Consider the following 20,382-nt stretch of genomic DNA (forward strand, 5'->3'; position numbering starts at 1 on the left):
AGCAAGAAGAAAATGCCTTCGAAGTAAACTGGTCGCCAATGGATAGTTGTTCTCTTGATGAAACTGTGGAAACAGTAGAGGAATGTCAAAATCTAACTGAGAAGAATTGTGACTCAAAAGAGAAGGAAAAATTACAGGAAATGGAGAAGTTGTTTGAGGAAGAAAAAATATTTTTCGAGAAAGGAAGGAGGAGTTGAAGTTGAGATAGACGCCTTTCTAATAAAATTTGTGACATCAGAAGGAGAGAGAAGCAGAGATTGAAAATGCGACCAAAACTGTTACTATCTTGAGGAAGTCAACAGCCAACATAAATCAGAGATTATCCGCCTCTCCAAGATGATTGGAACCGTTCAAAAAGAAAAGCAAGCGGTGACTGAAAGATCAATGAAAACTGTTAATAATCTTGTGCAGACTAATAAGGAACTGGAGGCAGAAGCTGACCTCGTCTACAGCGATTATCAAGCCCTTCAGAAACAAAGAGAGGAGGAGAAGGACAGTGCGAAGAAAACCATTTATGATCTCGAGACAATTAAAGACCAACTGCTGATGAAGTTGCCAATACAGAAGCATCGGCTGAACAATATCGAAGCGAAACCGAAGAAATGAAGAAATCGATTCGCCTGCTGACAGAAGAGCTGGAAAGGGCTAAGGAAAAAAACCGAGCCCAAATTGAGATTCAGTCCCAGCTATTGAAAGAGAAAAAAGCAAAGGGGAGGAGAGACGGAAAGTGCGGAGAAACCATTAATGATCTTGAGATAATTAAAGATCAGCTGCTGATGGAGATTGCCAATACAGAAGCATTGGTTGAGGAACAACGAAACGAAACCGAAGAAATGAAGAAATCACTTCGCCTGCTGAAAGGAGAGCTGGAAAGGGCTAAGGAAAAACCTGAGCCCAAATTGAGATTCAGTCCCAGCTATTGAAAGAGAAAGGAAATTTGCAAAAAAGCTATGAATGAACAAGGTCAAATTATCGAACAGATGTCTGAAGAGAACCGAAGATTGAAGAAAGAATTAATGGATGCAAAAATTAATGACTTTGTGAGAGGACGAACAAGCATGAGACACTAGTTACCGAGCTTCAGGCATTTAAGCAAATAGGGTCAGTGTTCTTGAAAATGCAACAGCAAGCAGAGAAATAGAATTAGGAGATACTGAAGATATAGTAAAAGTAGAAAATAAAGTAATAGAAGAAAGTAAAGGAGCAAATGCAAAAAGTCGACAGGCAAGAAATAGAAGAACCAAAAAGAAGAAGAGAAAATTGAAAAAGAATGTCTACCAGATGAAGATGAAGCTAGTTTAGAAACAGAAGAAACTTCCTCAGCAGAAGGCGACCAGGAGATAGAAAAGTGAGACTTAATGCCAGAATACCATTCCCAGGAAAGATGCCTCACAAGTTCCAAAGCACTGCCTAAGAGTCATCAAGCTAATAATGGGCAAAGGAAGACAAAAATTATTGTCTAACTATAGAAGAAAGACTGAAAGATAGAAAAGCCAAGAAGACAAAGGAGGAGCTGACAAGAAAGAAGCCGACAATGCTGACGCCTTTTGGGGGTGCCAAAAGCCCAAAAGACAAAAGAGATCAGCGAAACTGATCACGTTCGACCTTGAACCTGATCAGCCTGAGATGGAAGGAGGCATCTTCTCGGCCCTTTGAACCTGGAGGACATCCACCTCGACATGGCCCTACAAGACAAGACCAGGAGGACAATTGTATAATATTCAGGGGCAAAAGGTTCAATTGAAGAGGCTTTGGGAAATGGAAGGAGAAGTGACTACTGAACTGGATGTCCCTCAATGGAACTTCCACAAAGCCATCAATGGAATCCTTTAAAAATGGAGGTTTGAGGCACAGGGAGATCACCAAGCAAGTTCCTCTAGCATGGTTTCGCCATCAGCAAGATGCCAGGAGGTTTGAGGCATCTGTCTCCCTGATCACTATCACTGGTACTGTCCAGTATACCAAGTTCAACTAGCAGCTGGTCACATTGAACGTCATCATCACCTTTGCAGTGTTGGCCAAAGGCCTCCACGAATTACCTGTAGCTGCTGGACCAAGAAGGTTTTCCCCAGAATGTGCCCGCAACCTTAGCATCTATCTCCTGCTGATGATTGCTGCCCACCTTTTGAGTGTTGGTGGCTTAAGGAAATCTGAAAGTTGTTGAGCCCAAGGTTAAGGTTGGGTATACCAGTTCGAGAACGTAGGCAACCACTAGCATGGTAAGTTAATGCCTTCGTCATCGAAACCTGGATTTCTGCCCACCTTTTGAGTGTTGGCCAAGGCCTCCCGGCGAAATCTGTAGCAGTTGGGCCAACTTTAAGGTTGGGTATACCAGTTCGAGACGCGGTAGGCAACCTCTAGCATGATAAGTTAATGCCTTCGTCATCGAACCTGGATTGCTGCCCACCTTTTGAGTGTTGGCATAGGCCTCCAAGGAAATCTGTAGCAGCTAGGCCAACTTAAGGTTGGGTATACCAGTTTGAGACGTAGGCAACCTCTAGCATGGTAAGTTAATGCCTTCGCCATCGAACCTGGATTGCTGCCCACCTTTTGAGTGTTGGCCGAGGCCTCCATAAGGAAATCTGTAGCAGTTGGGCCAACAAGGTTGGGTATACCAGTTCGAGACATAGGCAACCTCTAGCATGGTAAGTTAATGCCTTCGTCATCGAACCTGGATTGCTGCCCACCTTTGAGTGTTGGCCTGGGTCTCCTTAAGGAAATCTACAGCTGCTGGGCCAACTTAAGGTTGGGTATACCAGTTCGAGCCATAGGCAACCTCTAGCATGGTAAGTTAATGCCTCCGTCATCAAACCTGGATTGCTGCCCACCTCTTGAGTGTTGGCCGAGGTCTTCTAAGGAAATCTGAAGCTGCTGGGCCAACTTAGGTTGGGTATACCAGTTCGAGACATAGGCAACCTCTAGCATGGTAAGTTAATGCCTCCATCATCGAACTTGGATTGCTGCCCACCTTTTGAGTGTTGGCTAGGTTTTTAGGAAATCTGTAGCTGCTGGGCCAGCAAGGTTGGGTATACCAGTTTGAGACATAGGCAACCTCTAGCATGGTAAGTTAATGCCTTCGCCATCGAACCTGGATTGCTGCCCACCTTTTGAGTGTTGGCCGAGGCCTCCATAAGGAAATCTGTAGCAGTTGGGCCAACTTAAGGTTGGGTATACCAGTTCGAGCCATAGGCAACCTCTAGCATGGTAAGTTAATGCCTCCGTCATCGAACTTGGATTGCTGCCCACCTTTTTGAGTGTTGGCCTAGGCCTCCCTTAAGGAAATCTGTAGCTGCTGGGCCAACAAGGTTGGGTATACCAGTTCGAGACATAGGCAACCTCTAGCATGGTAAGTTAATGCCTTTGTCATCGAACCTGGATTGCTGCCCACCTTTTGAGTGTTGGCCCAGGCCTCCTTAAGGAAATCTGTAGCAGTTGGGCCAACTTAAGGTTGGGTATACCAGTTCGAGCCAGGCAACCTCTAGCATGGTAAGTTAATGCCTCCGTCATCGAACTTGGATTGCTGCCCACCTTTTGAGTTTTGGCCTAACTCCTTAAGAAATCTGCAGCTGTTGGGCCAACTTAAGGTTGGGTATACCAGTTCGAGCCATAGGAACCTCTAGCATGGTAAGTTAATGCCTCCGTCATCGAACCTGGATTGCTGCCCACCTTTTGAGTGTTGGCCTAAGCCTCCTTGAAATCTGCAGCTGCTGGGCCAACTTAAGGTTGGGTATACCAGTTCGAGTCATAGGCAACCTCTAGCATGGTAAGTTAATGCCTCCGTCATCGAGCCTGGATTGCTGCCCACCTTTTGAGTGTTGGCCTAATCTCCTTAAGGAAATCTGCAGCTGCTGGGCCAACTTAAGGTTGGGTATACCAGTTCGAGACATAGGCAACCTCTAGCATGGTAAGTTAATGCCTACGTCATCGAACCTGGATTGCTGCCCACCTTTTGAGTGTTGGCCTAGGCCTCCTTAAGGAAATCTGTAGCAGTTGGGCCAACTTAAGGTTGGGTATACCAGTTCGAGACATAGGCAACCTCTAGCATGGTAAGTTAATGCCTTTGTCATCGAACCTGGATTGCTGCCCACCTTTTGAGTGTTGGCCTAGGCCTCCTTAAGGAAATCTGTAGCTGCTGGGCCAACTTAAGGTTGGGTATACCAGTTCGAGCCATAGGCAACCTCTAGCATGGTAAGTTAATGCCTCCGTCATCGAACTTGGATTGCTGCCCACCTTTTGAGTTTTGGCCTAAGCCTTCTTAAGGAAATCTGCAGCTACTGGGCCAACTTAAGGTTGGGTATACCAGTTCGAGCCATAGGCAACCTCTAGCATGGTAAGTTAATGCCTCCGTCATCGAACTTGGATTTGCTGCCCACCTTTTGAGTGCTGGCCTAAAGCCTCCTTAAGGAAATCTGCAGCTGCTGGGCCAACTTAAGGTTGGGTATACCAGTTCGAGCCAGGCAACCTCTAGCATGGTAAGTTAATGCCTCCGTCATCGAACCTGGATTGCTGCCCACCTTTTGAGTGCTGGCCTAGGCCTCCTTAAGGAAATCTGCAGCTGCTGGGCCAACTTAAGGTTGGGTATACCAGTTCGAGCCATAGGCAACCTCTAGCATGGTAAGTTAATGCCTCCGTCATCGAACCTGGATTGCTGCCCACCTTTGGAGTGTTGGCCTAGGCCTCCTTAAGGAAATCTGCAGCTGCTGGGCCAACTTAAGGTTGGGTATACCAGTTCGAGACATAGGCAACCTCTAGCATGTAAGTTAATGCCTCCGTCATCGAACCTGGATTGCTGCCCACCTTTGAGTGCTGGCCTAAGCCTCCTTAAGGAAATCTGCAGCTGCTGGGCCAACTTAAGGTTGGGTATACCAGTTCGAGCCATAGGCAACCTCTAGCATGATAAGTTAATGCCTCCGTCATCGAACTCTGGATTGCTGCCCACCTTTTGAGTGTTGGCCTAGGCCTCCTGAGGAAATCTGTAGCAGTTGGGCCAACTGAAGGTTGGGTATACCAGTTCGAAATAGGCAACCTCTAGCATGGTAAGTTAATGCCTTCGTCATCGAACCTGGATTGCTGCCCACCTTTTGAGTGTTGGCCGAGGCCTCCATTGAAATCCCAGCAGTTGGGCCAACTTAAGGTTGGGTATACCAGTTCGAGCCAGGCAACCTCTAGCATGGTAAAGTTAATGCCTTCGTCATCGAACTTGGATTGCTGCCCACCTTTTGAGTGTTGGCCTAAGCCTCCTTAAGGAAATCTGTAGCTGCTGGGCCAACTTAAGGTTGGGTATACCAGTTCGAGCCATAGGCAACCTCTAGCATGGTAAAGTTAATGCCTCCGTCATCGAACCTGGATTGCTGCCCACCTTTTTTGAGTGTTGGCCTAGGCCTTCTTAAGGAAATCTGTAGCTGCTGGGCCAACTTTAAGGTTGGGTATACCAGTTCGAGGCATAGGCAACCTCTAGCATGGTAAGTTAATGCCTCCGTCATCGAACTTGGATTGCTGCCCACCTTTTGAGTCTTGGCCTAGGTCTTCTTAAGAAAATCTGTAGCTGCTGGGCCAATTTAAGGTTGGGTATACCAGTTCGAGACATAGGCAACCTCTAGCATGGTAAGTTAATGCCTGTCATCGAACCCTGGATTTCTGCCCAACTTTTGAGTGTTGGCCTAGGCCTCCTTAAGGAAATCTGTAGCTGCTGGGCCAACTTAAGGTTGGGTATACCAGTTCGAGACATAGGCAACCTCTAGCATGGTAAGTTAATGCCTTTTGTCATCGAACCTGGATTGCTGCCCACCTTTTGAGTGTTGCCTGTTTCTTAAAAATTGAGTGTTGGGCCAACTAAGGTTGGGTATACCAGTTCGAGAAGGAAATCTGTAAGTTGTTACCTTCAAATCTCGCTGGGGCCACCTTTTAAGTGTTGGGGTATACCAGTTGGAGCCTTGGAGTTGGGTAACCAGTTAGAGCCTAGCAACCTCTAGCATGATAAGTTAATGCCTCTGTCATCGAACTTGTATTGCTGCCCATCTTTTGAGTGTTGGCCTAAGCCTCCTTAATGAAATCTGCAGCTGCTGGGCCAACTTAAGGTTGGGTATACCAGTTTGAGACATAGCAACCTCTAGCATGGTAAGTTAATGCCTCTGTCATCGAACCTGGATTGCTGCCCACCTTTTGAGTGTGTTGGCCTAGGTCTTCTAAGGAAATCTGTAGCTGCTGGGCCAACTTAAGGTTGGGTATACCAGTTCGAGACATAGGCAACCTCTAGCATGGTAAGTTAATGCCTCCGTCATCGAACCTGGATTGCTGCCCACCTTTTGAGTGTTGGAACTCCTTTAGGAAATCTGTAACAGTTAGGCCAGCAAGGTTTTAAGGAAATCAGTAGCATGCTGGGCCAACCTGGATTTCTGCCCCACCTTTTAAGGTTGGGTATGCTGGGCCAACAATTCGAGACATAGGCAACCTCTAGCATGGTAAGTTAATGCCTCCTGTCATCGAACCTGGATTGCTGCCCACCACCTTTGCCAACTGGAGGTTGGCCCATGGCAACCTCTCCTTAAAAAATTCTGCCCACCTTTTGAGTGTTGGCTAGGCCAATCTTAGCTTTGGGCCAACTGAAGGTTGGGTATACCAGTTCGAGCCATAGGCAACCTCTAGCATGGTAGGTTGGGTATGCCAGTTAATGCTTTCGTCATCAGACCTGGATTTCTGCCCACCTTTTGGTGTTGGCCGAGGCCTCCTTAAGAAATCTGTAGCTGCTGGGCCAACTTAAGGTTGGGTATACCAGTTCGAGACATAGGCAACCTAGCTTGTTAATGCCTCCGTAACCTGGTTAATGCCTTTTGAGTGTTGCCTTATTGAACCTGGATTGCTGCCCACTGAAGGTTGGTATACCAGTTTTAAGAGTTGGCTGAGGCCTCCTTAACCTGAAAATGCCCACCTGTTAGCTGCTAAGGAAATGTGTAGCAGGGCCACTTAAGGTTGGGTATACCAGTTCGAGACGAGGCAACCTCTAGCATGGTAAGTTATGCCTCCGTCATCGACCCTGGATTTCTGCCCACCTTTCATTGAATCTGTAGATTGCTGCCCAGGTTTTGATACCAGTTTGGGCAACCTCTAGCGAGGCCCTGTATCATTGAACCTGGATCTGTTGGCCTATCTCCTTGAAATCTAGCAGGGCCAACTTAACGTTGGGTATACCAGTTCGAGACGTAGGCAACCTCTAGCATGGTAAGTTAATGCCTCCGTCATCGAACCTGGATTGCTGCCCACCTTTTGAGTGTTGGCCTCAGGCCTTCTTAAGGAAATCTATAGCTGCTGGGCCAACAGGTTGGGTATACCAGTTCGAGCATAGGTAACCTCTAGCATGGTAAGTTAATGCCTTGTCATCGAACCTGGATTTCTGCCCACCTTTTGAGTGTTGGCCTAAGACTCCTTAAGGAAATCTGCAGCTGTTGGGCCAACTTAACGTTGGGTATACCAGTTCGAGCCATGGGCAACCTCTAGCATGATAAGTTAATGCCTTCGTCATCGAACCTGGATTGCTGCCCACCTTTGAGTATTGGCCCAGGCCTCCTTAAGGAAATCTGTAGCTACTGGGCCAACTTAAGGTTGGGTATACCAGTTCGAGACATAGGCAACCTCTAGCAAGGTAAGTTAATGCCTCCGTCATCGAACCTGGATTGCTGCCCACCTTTTGAGTGTTGGCCTAGGCCTTAAGGAAATCTGTAGCTACTGGGCCAACTTAAGGTTGGGTATACCAGTTCGAGACATAGGCAACCTCTAGCATGGCTTAATGCCTGTGTCATCAACCTGGATTTCTGCCCACCTTTGAGTGTTGGCCTAGGTCTTCTTAAGGAAATCTGTAGCTGCTGGGCCAACTTAAGGTTGGGTATACCAGTTCGAGACACGTAAGTTAAGGTCATCCTCTGGATTTCATACCTCTTGAGTGTTGGCCTGGCCTCATTGAACCTGGTATTTCAGCCCAACCTTGGTGCTGGCCTAGGCCTCTCTTAAGAAAATCTATAGAACCTGTGGCCAACTTAAGTGTTGGCCCTTTCTCTTTAAGTTCAAGACGTAGGCAACCTCTAGCATGGTAAGTTAATGCCTTCGTCATTGAACCTGGATTTCTGCCCACTTTTTGAGTGTTGGCCTAGGCCTCCTTAAGGAAATCAGCAGCAGTTGGGCCAACTTAAGGTTGTGTATACCAGTTCGAAACGTAGGCAACCTCTGTGGTGTTAGCATGGTAAGTTAATGCCTGTCATCAGACCTGGATTTCTGCATCCACCTTTTGAGTGTTGGCCTAGGGCTTCTTTTGGGATATCTGTAGCTGCTCAGGGCCAACTAAGCATGGCCAACTTAGGTTAGGTATACCAGTTCGAGACGTAGGCAACCTCTAGCATGGTAAGTTAATGCCCCGTCATCGAACCTGGATTTTTGCCCACCTTTTGAGTGTTGGCCTAGCCTTCAAGAAAAATCTGTAGCTGTTGGGCCAACTTAAGGTTGGGTATACCAGTTCGAGACCTAGGCAACCTCTAGCATGGTAAGTTAATGCCTCCCGTCACTGAACCTGGATTTCTGCCCACCTTTTGGTGTTGGCCTAGGCCTCCTTAAGAAATCTGTAGCATGCTGGGCCAACTTAAGGTTGGGTATACCAGTTTGAGACCCTAGGCAACCTCAGCATGGTAAGTTAATGCCTCCGTTATCGAACGTGGATTTCTGCCCACCTTTTTGAGTGTTGGCCTAGGCCTCCCTTTGGAAATCTGTAGCTGCTGGAGCCAGCTTAAGGTTGGGTATACCAGTTCGGAGGTAGGCAACCTCTAGCATGGTGTTAATGCCTTCGTCATTGAACCTGGATTTCTGCCCACCTTTTGGGTGTTGGCTGAGGCCCCTAAAGAAATCTGTAGCATTTGGGCCAACTGAAGGTTGGGTATACCAGTTTGAGACGAGGCAACCTCTAGCATATAAGTTAATGCCTCCGTCGTCGAACCTGGATTTCTGCCCACCTTTTGAGTGTTGGTCTAGGCCTTAATGAAATCTGCAGCTGCTGGGCCAACTTAAGGTTGGGTATACCAGTTCGAGAGGTAGGCAACCTCTAGCATGGTAAAGTTAAACCTTCACTGTCATTGAACCTGGATTTCTGCCCACCTTTGGGTGTTGGCCTATAGCCTCCTTAAGGAAATCTGTAGCTTTGGCCAACTTAAGTTTGAGTATGCCAGTTTGAGACGTAGGCAACCTCTAGCATGGTAAGTTAATGCCTCCGTCATCGTGACCTGGATTTGCCCAGTTTTTGAGTGTTGGCCTAGGCCTTCCCAAGGAAATCTATAGCTGATGGGTTCAAGGTTGGGTATACCAGTTTGAGACATAGGCAACCTCTAGCATGGTAAGTTAATACCTTGTCATTGAACCTGGATTTCTGCCCACCTTTTGGGTGTTGGCCTAGGCCTCATAAGGAAATCTGTAGTAGTTGGGCCAGCTAAGGTTGGGTATACCAGTTCGAGACGTAGGCAACCTCTAGCATGATAAGTTAATGCCTCCATCATCGAACCTGGATTGCTGCCCACCTTGAGTGTTGGCCTAGGTCTTCTTAAGGAAAATCTGTAGCATTTTGGGCCAACTTAGGTTGGTATACCAGCTCGAGACATAGGCAACCTCTAGCATTTATAAGTTAATGCCTCTACCTTCATCGAACTTGGATTGTTTGCCCAAGGTCTTTGAGAGTGACACAGCATGATAGTTAATCTTCTTAAGGAAATCTATAGCTGCTGGGCCAACAAGGTTGGGTATACCAGTTCAAGACATAGGTAACCTCTAGCATGGGAAGTTAATGCCTTCATTGAACTTTGGATTGCTGCCCACCTTTTGAGTATTGGCCTGGAGCCTCCTTAAGGAAATCTGCAGCTGCTGGGCCAACTCTAAGGTTTCTCTATACCAGTTCTGAGCCATAGGCAACCTCTAGCATGGTAAGTTAATGCCTCCGAACCTCATCGAACTTGGATTGCCTAAGGATAAGGATTTTGAGTTTTGGGCCAGTTTTCAGGCCTCTAAGAAATCTGTAGCTGCTGGGCCAACTTAAGTGTTGGGTACACCAGTTCGAGACATAGGACCTTTAGCATGGAAAGTTAATGCCTCTTCGTCATCGAACCTGGTTTCTGCCCACCTTTTGAGTGTTAGCCTTGGCCTCCTTAAGGAAATCTTTAGCTGCTGGGCCAACTCAAGGTTGCAGTTACCAGTTCGAGACGAAGGCAACCTCTAGCATGGTAAGTTAATGCCTTCGTCATTGAACCTGGATTTCAGCACACCTTTTGGTGTTGTCCTAGGCCCTTGTTCAGTAGCAGTTGGGCTAACCTCTTTAATGTTGGGTATACCAGTTCGAGATGTAGGCAACCTCTAGCATGGTAAGTTAATGCCTTTGTCATCGAACCTGGATTTCTGCCCACCTTTGAGTGTTGACCAAAGCCTTCCTAAGGAAATCTGTAGCTGCTTGGGCCAACTTAAGGTTGGGTATACCAGTTTGAGACATAGCAACCTCTAGCATGGTAAGTTAATGCCTCTGTCATCGAACCTGGATTTCTGCCCACCTTTGAGTGTTAGCCTAGGCCTTCCACTGGGAAATCTGTAGAGTTGGGCCAACTTAAGGTTGGGTATACCAGTTGAGACATAGGCAACCTCTTCTAGCATGGTAAGTTAATGCCTTCGTCATTGAACCTATTTCTGCCCACCTTTTGAGTGTTGGCCTAGGTCTCCTAAGAAAATCTGTAGCTGCTGGGCCAACTTAAGGTTGGGTATACCAGTTTGAGACATAGGCAACCTCTAGCATGGTAAGTTAATGCCTCCCGTCATCGAATTGGATTTCACCCTCCTTTTTGAGTGTTGGCCTGGTATACCCGTTAAAGCAGAGGCAACCTCCTTAAGGAAATCTGTAGCAGTGTGGGCCAACTTCAAGGTTGGGTATACCAAAATTTTTAGGCAACCTCTAGCATGGTAAGTTAATGCCTCCGTCATCAAACCTGGATTTCTGCCCAACTTTTGAGTGTTGGCCTAGGCCTCCTTAAGGATTTCTGTAGCAGTTGGGCCAACTTAAGGTTGGTTATACCAGTTCGAGAGTAAGGCAACCTCTAGCATGGTAAGTTAATGCCTCCATCATCAAACCTGGATTTCTGCCCACCTGATGAGTGTTGGCCAAGGCCTCCATAAGGAAATCTGTAGCAGTTGGCCAATTTAAGGTTGGGTATACCAGTTCGAGACAAGGCAACCTCTAGCATGGTATAAGTTAATGCCATCGTCATTGAACCTGATTGCTGCCCATTTTTGAGTTTTGGCCTAGGCCTCCTAAGGAAATCTGTAGCAGTTGGACCAACTTAAGGTTGGGTATACCAGTTCGAGACATAGGCAACCTCTAGCATGGTAAGTTAATGCCTTCGTCATCGAACCTGGATTGCTGCCTCACTATAAATGTGTAGCACTTTGAGTGTTGGACGAGGCCTGCTTAGGACTCCTTTATAGATATCTGTATAATATGAGACATAGGCAACCTCTATGTAATAATAAGCCTGGGTACACCTTTTAAGTGTTGGTTAATAATCTTGCCAAGGTTGGGTATACCAGTTCGAGACGTAGGCAACCTCTGCATGGTAAGTTAATGCCTTTGTTATTGAACCTGGATTGCTGCCCACCTTTTAAGACTTGTTAATGAAATCTGTAGCTGCTGACCAGCCAGGTTGGGTATACCAGTTCGAGCCAGGCAACTTCTAGCATGGTAAGTTCTGTCATCGAACTTGGATTTGCCCACCTTTTGAGTGTTGGCCTAGGTCTTGTCAAGGAAATCTGTAGCTGCTGGGCCAACTTAAGGTTGGGTATACCAGTTCTGAGCCATAGGCAACCTCTAGCATTGTATTAATGCCTCTGTCATCAAACTTGGATTTCTGCCCATTTTTTTGAGTGTTGGCCTAGGTCTTCTTAAGGAAATCTATAGCTGCTAGTTTAAGCAATTAAGGTTATAATTATACCAGTTCAGAATATAGGTAACCTGTAGCATGAAGAATTAATGCCTTCATCGGACTTAATATGCTGCCCACCTTTTGAGTGTTGGCTTAAGCCTCTAAAAGGAATTTGCAGAAGGCAAAATATCTTAAAAACTAAGGTTGTTTAATGCCAGTTCGAGCCATAGTGCAAACTCTAGCATGGTAATGTTAATGCCTGACTTCATCGAACTTGGATTGCGTTTAGTTTTGAGTGTTGGCCAGGTCTTCTTAAATGAAATCTGTAGCTGCTGGGCCAACTTAAGGTTCCTCAGTTTACCAGTTCGAGACATAAGGCAACCTCTAGCATGGTAATCGCGTTAATGCCTCCATCATCGAACTTGGATTGCTGCCCAACTTTTGAGTGTTGGCCTAGGTCTTCTTAAGGAAATCTATAGCTGCTGGGCCAACTTAAGGTTGGGTATACCAGTTCAAGACATAGGTAACCTCTAGCATGGTAAGTTAATGCCTCCTTCATCGAACTTGGAATTGCTGCCCACCTTTTGAGTATTGGCTAAGCGATGGCTCCTTAAGGAAATCTGCCTTTTTGGGTATACCAGTTGGCCATAGGCAACCTCTAGCATGGTAAGAAGTTAATGCCTTGTCATTGAACCTGGATTTCAGCACACCTTTGGTGTTGTCCTGGGCCTCCTTAAGAAAAATCTGTAGCTGCTGGGCCAACTTAGGTTGCATACCAGTTCAAGACGAAGGCAACCTCTAGCATGGTAAGTTAATGACTTTGCCATTGAAAGATTTCTGCCACCTTTTGAGTGTTGGCCTAGGACTCCTTAAGGAATTCAGTAGCTGCTGGGCCAACTTAATGTTGGGTATACCAGTTTGAAACGTAGGCAACCTTTAGCATGGTAAGTTAATGCCTCTGTCATCGAACCTGGATTTCTGCTCATTTTTTGGAGTGTTGGCCTAGGGCTTCCTAAGGAAATCTGTGGCTGCTGGGCCAACTTAAAGTTGGGTATACCAGTTCGAGACATATGCAACCCTCTCTAGCATTGTGAAATTAATGCCTCCCGTCAGAAAGAACTTGGATTTTCTGCCCACCTTTTGAGTGTTGGCTAGGCCTACTCCAAGGAAAATGTACCTGATGGCCAACTTAAGGTTGGAGTATACCAGTTCGAGCCTAGGCAACCTCTTAGCATGGCAAGTTAATGCCTCTGTCATTGAACCTGGATTTCTGCAAGATCCACCTAACAGAGTGTTGGCCTAGGCCTCTTTAAGAAAATCTGTAGCAGTTGAAGGCCAGGTAGAGGTTGGGTATACCAGTTTGAGACATCTGGAACCTCTAGCATGGTAATTTAATGCCTCCCGTCATCGAACCTGGATTTCTGACCACCTTTGAGTGTTGGCTCAGGCCTTCCTAAGGAAATCTCCAGCTGCCAGCCAACTTAAGATTGGGTATACCAGTTCGAGACATAGAGCACACCTCAGCATGCCAGTCAGGATTAATGCCTCCACCATCAAACCCTGGATTGTCTGCCCATTAATTTGGATAATAGTGTTGGCCAAGGCCTCTTAAGGAAATCTTTAGCTGCTGGGCCAACTTAAGGTTGGGTATACTCAATTTGAGGTAGGCAACCTCTAGCATGGTAAGTTAATGCCTGTCATCGAATCTGGATTGCTGCCCACATTTTGAGTGTTGGCCAAGGTCTCCATAAGGAAATCTGCAAGAGTCTGGGCCAATTAAGGTTGGGTATACCAGTTCGAGACGTAGGCAACCTCTAGCATGGTAAGTTAATGCTCCGTCATTGAACCTGGATTGCTGCCCACCTTTTGAGTGTTGGCCTAGGCCTCCTTAAGGAAATCAGAAGTTGCTGGACCAACTTAAGGTTGGGTATACCGGTTTCGAGCCATAGGCAACCTCTAGCATGGTAAGTTAATGCTCTGTCATTGAACCTGGATTGCTGGCCACCTTTTGGTGTTGGCTAGGTTTCCTTAAGGAAATCTGCAGTTAGCTGCTGGACCAACTTAAGGTTGGGTATACCAGTTCGAGACGTAGGCAACCTCTAGCATGGTAAGTTAATGCCTTCGGCATCGAACCTGGATTGCTGCCCACCTTTTGAGTGTTGGCCGAGGCCTCCTTAAGGAAATCTGTAGCTGCTGGGCCAACTTAAGGTTGGGTATACCAGTTCGAGACATAGGCAACCTCTTGCATGGTAAGTTAATGCCTTCGTTATTGAACCTGGATTGCTGCCCACCTTTTAAGTGTTGGCCGAGGCCTCCTTAAGAAAATCTGTAGCTGCTGGATACACTTAAGGTTGGGTATACCAGTTCGAGACGTAGGCAACCTCTAGCATGGTAAGTTAATGCCTTCGTCATTGAACCTAGATTGCTGCCCACCTTTTGAGTGTTGGCCGAGGCCTCCTTAAGGAAATCTGTAGCTGCTGGACCAACTTAAGGTTGGGTATACCAGTTCGAGACGTAGGCAACCTCTAGCATGCTAAGTTAATGCCTCTGTCATTGAACCTTTGATTGCTGCCTGTTTTTGAGTGTTGGCCAAGGCCTCCAGTTAGCGAAATCTTTGCCTGCATGCTGGACCAACTTAAGGTTGGGTATACCAGTTTTGAGACATAGGTTAGTTTACCAGCCTCTAGCATGTAGAGTTAAAGCCTTCTGTCATCGAACCTGGATTGTTGCCCACCTTTTGAGTGTTGGCCTAGGTTTCCTACAAATCTGTAGCAGTTGCGCTAACTTAAGGTTGGGTATGCCAGTTCGAGACGTGCAACCTCTAGCATGGTAAGTTAATGCCTCTGTCTTCGAACCTGGATTTCTGCCCAGCTTTTGAGTGTTGGCTAGGCCTCCTTAAGGAAATCTGTAGCAGCTGGGCCAACTCTAAGGTTGGGTATACCAGTTCGAGATGTGGTGCAACCTCTAGCATGGTGTTAATGCCTCTGTCATCGAACCTGGATTTGCCCACCTTTTGAGTGTTGGCCGAGGCCTCCTAAGGAAATCTGTATTGCTGGACCAACTTAAGGTTGGGTAGCATACCAGTTCGAGACGTAGGCAACCTCTAGCATTGTAAGTTAATGCCTTCGTCATTAAACCTGGATTTTCTGCTCACCTTTTGAGTGTTGGTCTAGGCCTCCTAAGGAAATCTGTAGCAGCTGGGCCAACTTAAGGTTGGGTATACCAGTTCGAGACGTAGGCAACCTCTAGCATGGTAAGTTAATGCCTTCGTCATTAAACCTGGATTTCTGCCCACCTTTTGAGTGTTGGTCTAGGCCTCCTTAAGGAAATCTGTAGCTGCTGGACCAACTTAAGGTTGGGTATACCAGTTCGAGACGTAGGCAACCTCTAGCATGGTAAGTTAATGCCTTCGTCATTAAACCTGGATTTCTGCCTTTTGAATGTTGGTCTAGGCTTCCTTAAGGAAATCTGTAGCAGCTGGGCCAACTTAAGGTTGGGTATACCAGTTCGAGACGTAGGCAACCTCTAGCACGTTAAGTTAATGCCTTCGTCATCGAAACTGGATTTCTGCCCACCTTTTGTGTACTGGCATAAGGCCAGCTTAATCCTTCATTGTTATAGTTGGCGGGTGCTGTATCTCCCTGCAAGACATGACTGGGCTGCTTTGGTCTTGGTTTTTGGTGGGAGGGGAGGAGGGAGGGGGTCGTGGGTGCCATGTCCTTCCCTATTTTCACAAATACGGAAAGGCTAAACCCATTTGATGAGTTTTTTGCGAGGGCGAACTCTTCCAATAATAAACGTCGTTGCACAGATATGTCCTGCGACAAGGCAGGTGTTAAAAGAGGGATACTAATCATTTGAGTCCATTCAAAAACGTTCCTCCCTCAGGTCAAATTAGAAAGTGAAGATTTGATACAATTCATTTTTAAATACAATATTATGCCTGCGACGCAAACAGTTTCTAGCCATTTCTTTATGTGAACAGCACATAAATCAAAGAAACTTATTTGAAAATATGAGTGAAAACAATAGTGATGTGTGTTTCTCGACCTGTTTTATCTCCCAAGTTAAATTGTATATCTTCTGTTGTGTTCGTTGTTATAAAAGCTATTAATTGATATATATATATATATATATATATATATATACGAATTAATGTTTTATCGAACATAGTTTTATAACAACGAACTCAACCCAGAAGAGCTCATACAATTTAACTTGAGAGCATAAACCCAAGGTCGAGAAACACCACATCACTATTGTTTTCACTCGCTATTTTCCCTAAGGTAGGACAACGTTTATGTGCTATTCACATAAAAGAAATTGCCTGAACTGTTTTCGTCGTAGGCCTAATATTGTATTTAACATGAACTGTATCAAATCTTCACATTTTAATTTGACCCCACAAGGGAGGAACGTTTTTGGAATGGACTCAAATTATCAGTATCCCTCTTTAATATACCCGCTTTTGTTGCAGGACGTAACAGTGCAACAACGATTATTATTGTCAGGAGGTTTCGCCCTTGCCAAAGGGCTCATCAGGTGGGTTTAGCCTTTCTGTAAATATATATATATATATATATATATATATATATATATATATATATATATATATATATATATATATATATGTGTGTGTGTGTGTGTGTGTATGTATATATATATGTATATATGTATGTATATATATATATAAGTATATATATATATATATATATATATATATATATATATATATATATATATATATATATATATATATATTACACATGTAAATGTATTTGTGTGTGTGTATTTATGTATGTATATACACGCACACAGCGTAGAGACAGAGAGAGAACCTCCTTCTTCAGCAGAGAGAGAGAGAGAGAGAGAGAGAGAGAGAGAGAGAGAGAGAGAGAGAGAGAGAGAGAGAGAGAGAGAGCACCAGTTATGACAGCAATGCCCCAGACAAGACTGATGATAAGTCTCACTTATCCTTTAAAAGCTGAGATGAAGGAAAGAATTACTATCCTTAAAAAGCTGGAGATGAAGTAAAGAAATACAAAGAGACTTAAGGGAAAGACTCAGTTTCTTCTTCTCTCAAGAATTTCTTATGAAATAAAGAATTTAATGTATTAATTCCCCGTAGATATTCTGAGGAGATCACAATGACTATGAGACGAGGGTAAGGTGACCTCTGTTCTGAATATGCTAAAGAGAACAAAGAACTATTTACAAATTTTCTTTTCTTTTCGATAAATGGTTAACATTAACATTTACCCCGTGAACTCTACTGCATTATAACTCATAATATTTTGCTATTGACCTTAAATTACACTCAAATTACGTAAATAGTAAGTAGCATTATATACAGTTTTCAAAAGATTATTCTATTTTAATATACAAATGGTGTCTTAATGATATATTGGCATTTGACTACAGTAACCATCGAAACAAGGTGATAAATACTGTGACGTCAGAAATCCATGAACGTAAATCCTGGTGTCTACTCAAGAGCCGTCCGGAAGGGAAGAAAAGATCAAAGTAATTTTAAGAGATAAAAGTAATGAAAAGTGCGTCCTAATATCTTGCGTAGTATTTGCTTTGCAAGGGAAAATTGTTCAAGGAATGCGAGCGGGTAACCTGTACGAACTAGTCCGAAGGATGCAAAAAAAAAAAATGGATTAACTCATGAAAAAGGTGTTTTTGATGTAGTTGATATACATGGATGTCGATGGTATAGCTGTGTTTTGGGGAAGGAACTAAGATCATCGTTCACCGATTACAGAACCATCAGAGAAATTTGTCTAACTTCGGATACGCAGTATAAACTTCCTTTGGGAGAATATAAGCATCTCGTCTGTTGAGGATAAATGCAACAGAGCCCAGTCTGTTGGGGGGTTTAGATTAACCTGGGTTTGTACCATCTTGGCTTGGCCCTTGCTCCGTGTTAAAATACTGAAGGCGATAAAAGGCGCGATGGTCACCTTTGGACTTCCCAACCATCATTGGAATGTTAGAAGGCATAATGTCGCAAAAATGCAGCACAGAATTATTTTTCTCTCTCTCTCTCTCTCTCTCTCTCTCTCTCTCTCTCTCTCTCTCTCTCTCTCGGAAACTCTTAATTCCCTAACTGTATCGTCTTATCTCGTCTCAGATACAGACAGTCCGATTTCGGAATCAATGGACGACCCAAAACAAGTGCCACATCTTTCACTAAAATGACGTAACGACCTCTGCGTATGTAGTTGTACCTCGGGAAGGTGTATGTTGGATCCCTCTGCCAATCAGGAGCCGTTATCCTATTTTTTTTGTTAGAACCGGATGACTCATGATTGGCTGAAAACTACTTGATGACGTAGCTGGGGAAGGAACTGAAATGTGACTTTGAGAATTTGTGTAGTAACTGTAGTTTCCGTCAGTTTCGTTTGTCGTGTCAGTGAATGGAAATCGCAAGAATTTTGGTGTTGCTTTGTGATTTAAAGGTTGTTTAATTTTGACTGTATGCATAAAAACATGGTATAGCGTATGCTTGAATATTAGTGCATGAACATTAATCTGCTAACAAATTAATGATAACGTGCTAAAATAATGTGCTTTCGGTGTGACATGTAAAATGTCTTTAGATCCAAGGATAATTTTTGACGCTAGTGTTAGGTTTGGTAGATCTAAGTAATAGATACACGGCGGGTATTTAGCGAGAAATGGTAGTTTCTTATAGTATCCTAGTTGCTTATTTACAATTTAACGTTATTTTTGGGGGGTCGAATGTAAGTAATCGGTTAACCCTGAAGTCCACCAACAAAGGGAGGTTTCTATACGCGATCTTCACAAGACAGAGCATGGGTACGTCTGTTTAGAACGGTTCATATCCCGTCCGGCAAGTGCAATAACTTGTTAACGTATGGGTAACCCCCCCACCCCCGGGCCAGTACTAAACACGGCGAAGGGACGTTCCATTTGGCCAGTATCAGAAGCCCTAAAAGTGTAGAAAAAAACAGTTTCCAAGGTAAAAACAGGCGCGGAGCTAGTACTTAGAATTACCATAGGAATAATAAATTTTGACTGAAAAACCTGTGTACAGAATGTTTACATAAGACTCAATTGATAGCTCTGATCTGCAAAGCGATGTATAGAGCATTTACATAGGAATAAATCATATGCTTTGATCTGAAAATGCCATGAATAGTGTTTACATAAAAAATGCTTGATGTGAAAATGCTATGTATAAAGTATTTCCATAAAAAATGCTTCATCTGAAAATGCTGTGTAAAGTGCTTACATAAAAATTGCTTGATCTGACAATGCTATGTATAAAATGTTTACATAAAAAAAGGCTTGATCTGAAAATGATATGTACAGTGTTTACATAAAAAATGCTTAATCAGAGAATGCTATGTATAAAGTGTTTACATAAAAAATGCTTGATCTGAAAATACTATGTATAAAGTGTTTATATAAAAAATGCCTGATCTGGAAATGCTATGTATAAAGTTTTTACATAAAAAATGCTTAATCTGAAATTACTATGTATAAAGTGTTTACATAAAAAATGCCTGACCTGAAAATGCAGTGCATAAAGTGTTTAAATAAAGACTGCTTGATCTGAAAATGCTATGTATAACATGTTTACATGAAAAATGCTATGTATAGTGTGTACGCATACGAATACAGATAAATGATTACCTCTACCCATCAATCATATCGAAACCAAACAATCCCCATACATTTCACGAGATGGGAAAATCCCTCACCGGACATAAAGTGGGCCAGGAAATATTCCCAGGGCTATTTCCCGAAGAGGCGCTGACGAAGATGACCCCATATTTTGGGTCATTCCTGACATCGGACAATACAGTAATGGCGTCCCATCTTCTTGCCCCTTAATGGCGTTCCCATAACGCCCGGAAACGACGGGAAGTGGGTCGGGAATAAAGTTTCCCTCATTTTTGACCCTCATCTTTCTTATGGGTCCTGATTACATAGGCCTAGAATAAATGAGGGTGTCGAGTGCTCGTCTTCCGTAATTGGGACGGGGGGGAGGGGGCGTTTGTTTTTGCCGGATCACGTTTTTCTGGGAGGCCTCGTGTGATGGCATAAATAAATTTTTTTTTTTTTTTTTTTTTTTTTTTTTTTTAATGTTTCTTCCATATTTCTTATTACGTACTGTTCCGGTCGGATTCTGGAACCTTGGGTTTATTCCAATAAGGAAAGTGGTTCCTCAGTTCAGAAATGTACATTTATTCCCCTTTAGGAACGAATTTAGTTCTGACATCTAGAATACATCACATCTAATAGACATTTCAATCTCATATTTTTGACATTAATAATTTTTATATTTTTTAGGTTTTAATTCTGTTAAGTGCCGCATCCAAACGACAAATCCTTGCAATCTGTCGTTAAACGCTTGGAAAAAAAAACTCGATGGAAGTAAGAGTAATTTATATTATAGTTTCTAAACGAGAAAAAATATAAA

General features: G+C 44.1%; 1 protein-coding gene across 1 annotated transcript; it reads left to right on the forward strand.

Annotated features, from left to right (window-relative positions):
- Nucleotides 1-602: 602 nt before the first annotated feature.
- LOC136846318 (tropomyosin alpha-4 chain-like) lies at nucleotides 603-923 on the forward strand. Its single transcript, XM_067117119.1, has one exon. The coding sequence runs from the start codon at nucleotides 603-605 to the stop codon at nucleotides 921-923; it is 321 nt and encodes a 106-aa protein (XP_066973220.1).
- The last annotated feature ends 19,459 nt before the right edge of the window (nucleotides 924-20,382 follow it).

Source organism: Macrobrachium rosenbergii, chromosome 15, assembly GCF_040412425.1.
Source record: "Macrobrachium rosenbergii isolate ZJJX-2024 chromosome 15, ASM4041242v1, whole genome shotgun sequence".
NCBI lineage: Eukaryota > Metazoa > Arthropoda > Malacostraca > Decapoda > Palaemonidae > Macrobrachium > Macrobrachium rosenbergii.